General features: G+C 44.1%; 1 protein-coding gene across 1 annotated transcript; it reads right to left on the reverse strand.

Annotated features, from left to right (window-relative positions):
* Positions 1-2,744: 2,744 nt before the first annotated feature.
* On the reverse strand, positions 2,745-5,204 carry LOC135879392 (interleukin-8-like). Its single transcript, XM_065405360.1, has 4 exons — positions 5,133-5,204; positions 4,168-4,303; positions 3,291-3,374; positions 2,745-2,775 (listed from the first exon to the last, which is right to left on the reverse strand). The coding sequence occupies exons 1-4, from the start codon at positions 5,194-5,196 to the stop codon at positions 2,745-2,747; spliced, it is 315 nt and encodes a 104-aa protein (XP_065261432.1). The 5' UTR covers positions 5,197-5,204.
* Between the last annotated feature and the right edge of the window lie 3,125 nt (positions 5,205-8,329).

The raw sequence follows: 8,329 nt of genomic DNA on the forward strand, positions 1-8,329 counted from the left end.
GGCAGAAACAGAGGATCTGGCATTACCTGGATCTTCCAGGTTTCCCTCCACAGCAGCAGCAGGATACTAAGGCCACGGAGGCTATTCCAACCGTGTTTGTAGCAATCACATCTGGCTTTCTGACTTTTCCGAAGTTCAGAGGTGTTCGAGTCTCTGGTTTTGGTTTGTCTCACTTTGAAGTAGGGCCAGCCACCTAAGTTTGGATACAAGGCGTTAGTGTGGGCTGGCTCATTTCTGCACAGTTATTGTTCCAAAGCTTGGTCATCTCACCAGTATGATACTTAACTAAAACTCTTTTAGAGCATCTGTTGCTACTGCCTTGGAATTGCTGGGACTAAATATTATTTGTTCACTCCTTTGTATCTCTGAATTTTATTGCTACTTAATACTACTTTTGGCAGAAGTACAAAAATGATCATAGAACCTCTGAATACATTGAGTTTGGTCAGTTGAGGAGGTGCAGAGTCAGAAACAGTAGCGTAGTTGAGGGTAAATGGAGTTTACCCACTTCTCTTTTGCAGAATATTGAGTTATTTTAGGTGTTTAGCCCCTTTTTTACCACTAAACCACTGCTCAGAAATAATTCTAGTCATGTTCCCTCAAAAACCAGTATTAGAAAACATCTGTTACTAATTCACGATAGTCCTTTTGTTCCCATGGCTCTAGCAATGCTGGGCAAGTTTCTTGGATATGCAGACTGCAGTTTTCTAAAGTCCAAAGCTAAAATATTTCTGACTACTAACAATATGCCTGTCTGAAAACAAATGCTCCACTGAACCACATCAGAACCCTGATGCCAGGAATGCATCCTCTACTTACTGACTCATGGAGCTCATCTACACTCAACAGGTTTGCCCATGAGTTCAGTAGGAGAAATGATGCTATAAAGCAGTGGTTCTCAACCAGGGGTACACATACCCCTGGGGGTATGCAGAGATCTTCCAGGGGATACATCAACTCACCTAGATATTTGCCTAGTTTTACAACAGGCCACATAAAAAGCACTGGTGACATCAGTCCAAACTAAAATTTCATACAGACACTGACTTGTTTATTCTGCTCTGTATGCTATACACTGAAATGTAAATACAATATTTATATTGCAATTGGTTTATTTTATAATTGAATGGGAAAATAAGCAATGTGTCAGTAACAGTGTGGTTGTGACCCTTGGATTTTTATGTCTGATTTTGTAAGCAAGTAGTTTAAGTGAGGTGAAACTTTGGGAATGCAGGACAAATCAGACTCCTGAAAGAGGAACAGTAGTCTTGAAAGGTTGAGAGCCACTGCTATAAAGAGCAGCCATCCCCACAGCCCCAACATGAATTCATCCCTTTCAGAACTGTGGAGACCAAACCCCATGGAGCACCCAGAGAAGAAAGTTAGGAGTGTGCATGGCATTGAACCAACAGAGTCCCCTATGTGCCTCAGACCAGGTCCCGTGGATTCTGCTACCCTCTGCTCATTGAGCTTGCATTTGGCCATCATTTTGAGAAATGCCAACTTAACCCTAAGTGGGTTACTTCCACCTGCTGCAAATCTGCAGTTGAGCTCTACCTGAGTTTGAAAACTGGGTAGCGATACATAAGAACGGTCATACAGCATCAGACCAAAGGTCCATCTAGCCCAGTATCCTGTCTTCCAACAGTGGCCAATGCCAGGTGCTCCAGAGGGAATGAACAGAACAGGTAATCATCAAGTGATCCATCCCCTGTCGCCCATTCCCATCTTCTGGCAAACAGAGGCTAGAGACACCATCCCTGCCCATCCTGGCTAATAGCCATTGATGTACCAATCCTCCAGGAATTTATCTAGTTCTTTTTTTAAACCTTGATATTTTTATACCCTGACCTTTTCCGATGACAAAGATCGAGCCAAGTGCCAACAACTAAGAAACAGAACACATCTATTTTTTAAGCATATAGTTTAATGTAAAAATGATTGAATTCCAACATGAACAGGAATAAGAAAATTGCAACATGAGCCTCAACATTTTTCCATTCATTGAACAAAATAAATACAATAATTAACATAACAAAATCCTAACACACACAACAGCAGGAATGTGAAATAGTCTATCTTCATAAGGAATTGGCATATAAGAAAAAATCCAGATGAATCAAAATCACTTAAATAAATAGGTTTTTTTTCCTACTCAAATATTAACTCTTTAAATAGAGAGCGAGATTTAAAGACATTGCTGTGCTATAGCACAATAACGAATGCTCCCCAATGACAGCACTTTGGCTGCTTCATTTCGGAAAGCCACAAAATCCCAGTCAGTAGCTAGCCTCAGGCTGGCTATGACTCATGGTGCTGTTGATGCAACATACCAGTGCAGGGGAGGGGTAACTGTTGCCAGTTTACTGCTCTCACAGGGAAAGAGCTTAGAATAAATACAGCTGTGCTGCAAGTGCATTGCACTCATAAAACCTTGTTCAGCTCAAGTGGTTTCCAAAGGGTCTTCATTTCCCTCAGCAAATCACTTTTCCCTATCCAGTGTTTTCACCTTCAGAAAGTGGTATATCCCATGGACAACTGAGCCTTTTTTTAAAAAAAATATCTTTCTTAAAATGATGCGCCTCAATAAATAAATACATAAATAGAAAATAGATACTGCTAGCTAGAGTCTGCCTGAAAACATGTTAACAGAAGGAGGTGGGCTGCTTGCAGATGGACTGGCATTTTCACAGAGATGTTTCCTTCAAGGGGAAACGTCAGTGATTTTTCTTCTTTGGCTTCTCTCAGCGTTTTGCCTCACCATTGGCTTGAGCTCTGTAAAGAGGGGGAGAAAAGGAATAGTTTAGAAACCTGTTCATGGAACAATTACCACTAGTTAGAACATGAGAACTCTTCGCCTGCTCTCAACCATATCAGTGAAACTTCATTAACTTTGACATAGTTACTCTTGGTTCACACCAGAGGAAAATCAGGTGGTGGGGGGGACACCCTGGTTTTTCAGAAGCACTGAGCACCTGTGAGTCCAATTGTCTCCAGAAAGAGTTGCAGCTGCCCAGTATATGTGGCCATTATCAATGACTTCCCCAAGCTCAAACAGGAAGTCTGGGGCAGAGCAGGGAACAGGAAGAACCTAGTTCCATAATCTAACCACTAGGCCACCTTTAAGGTAGGATATGGTGATTATTTATTTACTGGATTGAGAGAAACAAGTTTTGGGCATTACTATGCCCTGATAAGAGGTAACTCCTACGCAGTTTGTACTAAGGAACCACCTAGTTATTCTTTTAAAATAATTTTTCATGAAATGGTTCTGAGAATGAATGACTCACTTGTCCAAAATTGCTTTAATGATGATCTTCACCCATTGAGCAGTGGGATCCAAACACACTTCTCTGCCATCCTTAAGAGTAGCGCTGCAAAGAAGGAAAACAAAGGTCAGGCATCTATTGACTTGGTGGACTCTCATCAGGGTATGTTTCAACCTTTTAAAATACAGGCACGGCTGGTGTCAATTGACATAGTTCCATTGACTTCACTAGAGAGCTACTCCAATTTACACTAGCTGAGGATCTGGCCCTACATCATTTGTTTGCTTTAAAATGTTCCAGGTGTGACCAAAAAAAAAAAAAAAAACCACTCCCTCCCTCTCTCTCTCTCTCTCTATATATATATATATATATATGCATTCAAGTTTTTTTTAAACCTGGTATCTCTCTCTCTCTCTCTCTCTCTGTGTGTGTACATGTGTATATTTATAAAATGTCTTTGTCTGCATTGGTATTGCTTTTTACATAAAGGGCTGAATCCTGCATTCCTCCATCAGGGAAACCACTTATGTACTCAGTGCAGAATTTTCAGAGGGAGTTTTGCCTGCAGAAGGACTGGAGGAATTGGGTTGAAAGGTTGTATTGGGTATTAATAATTTTTCCTGCCCTTCCAATGCAGGTTCTAGCACTCTATAGATAATGCCCATTATTCCCCATGGGGATTTGTATTTCCACCCCAGAGATGCTGGACACTATGAAAAGCAAAGTGCAATACCTAAAAGAACGTCTTTAGAAAGAATGAAAATCACTCTTAGGGAGTCTCCCTGGGTGGTGTGGGCCTGCTAGTGCTCCCCACCCCTTTGAAAACTCCTGGACCAGCACAATGCAAAGCCGTCTCCTCCTAGTTTAGCAGCAGGTAGAATTTTGCAAAACTACTTACATGATTTCAGTGTTCTGGCAGTGAGGTCCGCTCGGGGTCAGCTTAACGTCCCGAATGTTCCTGGGACGGATGAAGTTGGAATGCAAGGTGATGCACTGGCATCGGAGCTCATTCCCCATCCTTGCCAGACTCATCCCTGGAAAAAGAACAAGAATTGTGTCGGGTTAGCTGAGTATCTCGCCATCTATTCATGTGAAGCAGAGCGCTTGGTTTTGCTTGTTGCTTAATCAGACATGCTTGCTCTGTTTTTTCACAAGGGTCTTGGCTAAAAGGTTAGCTTGGTCCTCACCTCTAAAACCTAATTATGAAAAGGTATGAAGAGCGCTTGATGCTGCTGCAAAATAATGTTTGGATTTGTTTTTTAAAGACAATTTTAAGTCAGTGTTGTTGGTTTTTTTGTTTTGTTTGTTTTTTAAACCTGCCCTTACTTGGTCAGATTCTGATCTAGTTACAATGATGATGAGCCTAGATTTAAAATCATGTAACTGAGGATAAGATCTGGCCCCTTGCTTTTCATCAGTTTTGAGGACTATCTCTGATCATGTTCTGTGCTCCTATTGCTTATTCCCCACTCCAAGTTGCATCTTCCTATGCTTGAGACAACGTGGTGTCACAAACAGGTTGATGACCTCATGCAGGGAAGAAGCAAGAGGCGCAGATGAACATTGTAATCAGACGAGCCCGCCTTCAGCCTGTCTTTAGAACCAGGGGGAAAGCAGACAGTGAGAATGATGCAGAAGCATAACTTTCTATAGCAAAGAGACTATTTCTCAAAAATTTCCACCAGGTGTCAGCAGCTCTTCAGAGCAGTGACTGATTTACAGCTCTCTCTTCAATGAAGATCGTTTGAAAAAAGTTTTAACAAGACCTCAACTTTTTAAAAATAAGCCTAAGAATGTCTCTCCGTGCATAATATGCACATAACTAAGCAAAGGCATGTGAGCCCGAGGAAGGATTTTGCTTACCTTCTGACACCGCTGCGTAGGTTAGGAAAAGAGCCAACACAGCAACAACCAACTTGCAGCTCATGATAAGAGGCGAGGCGAGCTTTTCTCCTTGATTCTTCTGGCTCTGCGTGCTAGGAAGGAGCAGTGAACTCTCTTGTTGTCTCGGAAGATTTCTGATGTTTGAGCTGTGTAACCCAACCCTCTTATATACTGTCCGGGGTGTGCGAGGCAGCACCGTGTTTGGATTGTGTCAGAGGAAATTCCCAAAGCGTGCAAGCCGCTATCGCAAAATGAGTCACGTTGCTGTGGGTAAAATCCCTTCCTAGATGACCCTGAAATTAGTTATCCTTCCAATTAAGCTCCTTATCATGAATTAAATATAAAAGATATACAACATCGCCGTGTAGTTATCTCAGTGTAACTGGTGACTTTCTTCTTCTTATTCTTTTATGATTAATTTGACTGTCACGTTCTATTCTTTTGTCTTATCATGTGGCTGGTTAAGAAGACATTCAACTCGTGACTTTCCCTGAGCATGTCTTCGATTGGATATGCTGGGGGGGGGGGGGGGGGAGAGTAAAAATGAACTATGCTTTAAATCCAGTGGCCCGTCTCACACGCAGCTCTCTCTCTCTCTCTCTCTCTCTAGATATATATATATATTTCTCTTTTTGAATGTGGAGTTAGCTCCTACTTTTCTCCTTACATTGATTCTGAACACCTGAAATCGTGGCCCCACTGAAATCAAGGTCAAAACTCCACACCGACTTCTATGGGGCGAGGAGTTTTGACCCTCTGTTTGTAGGATATAGTCTTATTCCCTGGCATTTTTTCCTCCCTGCCCTAACCAGGAGTTTTCCTCTAACACAATAGTTTCTTATGAGCAGGGCCGGCTCCAGGGTTTTGGCCGCCCCAAGCAGCCAAAAAAAAAAAAAAAAGCCACGATCGTGATCTGCGGCGGCAATTCGGCGGAAGGTCCTTCGCTCCGAGCGGGAGTGAGGGACCGTCCGCCGAATTGCCGCCGAATCGCTGGACGTGCCGCCCCCCCTCCGGAGTGGCCGCCCCAAGCACCTGCTTGCCAGGCTGGTGGCTGGAGCCGGCCCTGCTTATGAGGATGAAACCTCTCAACTGGGCAGTTTTCTGGGAAAGGCGCTGGGCTGCGATTTTCCAAGCTGCCTGCAAGGGTTTAGATGCCCAATTCCAGGCTGCTTTGAAAATCTCAGGTGTGTCAGCACCTCAGTACCCTGAAGTACCTCTGGAAATGTGACCCCAACAGACTGTACAGAGGAAAGAATGGAACTGAAGGCAACAAAGTGTTGCCAGAGTAAACGTAAACACACACACACAAACCCCCAGAGGAATAATTTTCTTTCTCTCTCTCTCTCATTTCTTTCAATTGCAATAATCTTAGGTGTGAACAGATGATAAGCAACATAGATATCACACGTCTGCCTGAATTATGTTTATCTCCTTTAGGGAATTCAGTTGTTTGTGATTTAAAGAAATTAATATGTTTTTTTGTGGGGTGTGTTCGAAAAGGAAAACACAGGGCTGAACCCCGATCTGTTGCATGATCCACCATGGAGGGTTGGCAGAGCATTCTGGGCTACGTGTCATTAGCAGAAATGGATCGATTTCAGATGCAACTAGGGGCACCCCCAGGCTAACTGCAGCCTTGATGCTTGTGCCTTCCCCAGACTGGCCCCACGATGATTTTCTTCATTCCAGACGCATCGCTCCCAGGTTCTCCAGTGTGTAGCGAAGCACAGTCTGCACCGCATGTCAAGTGTAGTATTTATGATGTTCTTAAAGACTTGTCACTATTTCCGCATCATCATTCGACGCATGGTGCTAAAATCCCTCTCCCATTTTGCTGCTGCTTCCCCGATTTCTGCGTGGAAACCAATTAAATCCTGGGAAACGCAGGTCATTCTGTGAATGCAGGAGAGAGGCACAGATATTCCAAGATGCTGAAGGTTGTTATGCTGGGTATTTTTTTTTTTTTTTTTTTTACATTTGATTATATTAACACTGGCTTGACCCCCTGCCCTGACCATGCTGTCTGGTGTGAGCTGTATTTCCTGAGATGTGCCATGTATATCCTCAGATTGCCAAGATACTGACTTTATTGGCCTAGATCTTCAGTTGGTGAATATCAGCATAATAGTGTATGTTAATATTTTCGTGTATATAAACCTCTTTGTCAGCCAGCTACTTCTGTGTGATAGCAGGCAACCAATAGAGTGGATTTCTATCACACCCGCCTCATTTTCCTTTAAGATCTGGGAGTCACAGCCACTCCTGAGCTCTAACCCCGGGAGTACCATCCCCTCCCTGCCCTCCCCAAGCTGTGGGAGTGGGAGCTCCTCCCAACTCTGGCGTCACCTGCTTCCCCCACCCCAGCCAAGGGGATTGGCACCAGCAGAGTCTCCATTCCCTGTCGCTGAAGTCAGGAAGGGCGTCTGGGCCAGCACTGCCAGTGGGGGGGGGGGGGACTGTCAGCACTCGCCCCCGCTGCCTGCTCCCACTTTCCAGGAAAGCCAAATTGCCCAGGGGAAAGGAGCAGTAGTGCTGAAAGCCGCCTTTCTTCTGTGGGGCTAGGGGAGGGAGAGACTACTGAGAAGACGGCAGGAAATGAAGACCCACCCTCCCCCACTCCTATTTCCCCCTCCCCACCCTTTTGTCCCACATGAGGGCGGGGGAGAGGAAGGGTTCTCCCTGCCCCTAGGTCAAAGGCCTCAGTCTTCCTCCTCCTCCTCCCAGCCTCAGCCTTGTCTAAGAAAAAGCAAGAACTGAGGAAAATGTTGGCCAAGAGTCTGGTTCTGCAGAAGGAGATTTAGTGTTTCCACCTCTTGCCATTCCCTCTCAAGTGTTGGTTTGAGCGGGGCCAGGATTTGACCTTTGGTGTTTTTCTTCAATCTCCAGCTCTTGGAGTCAGGAGACTATACAATAATCCCAGCTGTAATTTCATTTCACAGCGACTCCAACCGTCACCCAGAATCCTCCTAACCTCCGTAGGCAGTGAGTCCCAACAATCTAGTAATCTGGGTACTTAGTACTTAATCTGATAGCTGGTAGTTAATTTGTTTGTATTTAGTAGCTAGTGTACTTGTTACTGTTTGAAGTAGCTTGTTAGTTAAGGGCCCTGGGGTGAGATTAGCTTGCAAAGCTTTTCTTCCCATCATAAAAGATTCTTCAATCCAAGTTCTCAGGGA

This window comes from Emys orbicularis, chromosome 5, assembly GCF_028017835.1.
Source record: "Emys orbicularis isolate rEmyOrb1 chromosome 5, rEmyOrb1.hap1, whole genome shotgun sequence".
Classification (NCBI taxonomy): domain Eukaryota; kingdom Metazoa; phylum Chordata; order Testudines; family Emydidae; genus Emys; species Emys orbicularis.

What these genes read in the sequence shown, in the direction of transcription:
- LOC135879392 (XM_065405360.1), bottom strand. Translation starts at nt 5,196, where the DNA reads ATGAGCTGCAAGTTGGTTGTTGCTGTGTTGGCTCTTTTCCTAACCTAC. An exon ending in CTACGCAGCGGTGTCAGAAG is followed by an intron (nt 4,304 to 5,132) that starts GTAAGCAAAATC and finishes TTCTTTTTCCAG; the next exon opens with GGATGAGTCTGGCAAGGATG. An exon ending in TGCCAGAACACTGAAATCAT is followed by an intron (nt 3,375 to 4,167) that starts GTAAGTAGTTTT and finishes CCTTCTTTGCAG; the next exon opens with CGCTACTCTTAAGGATGGCA.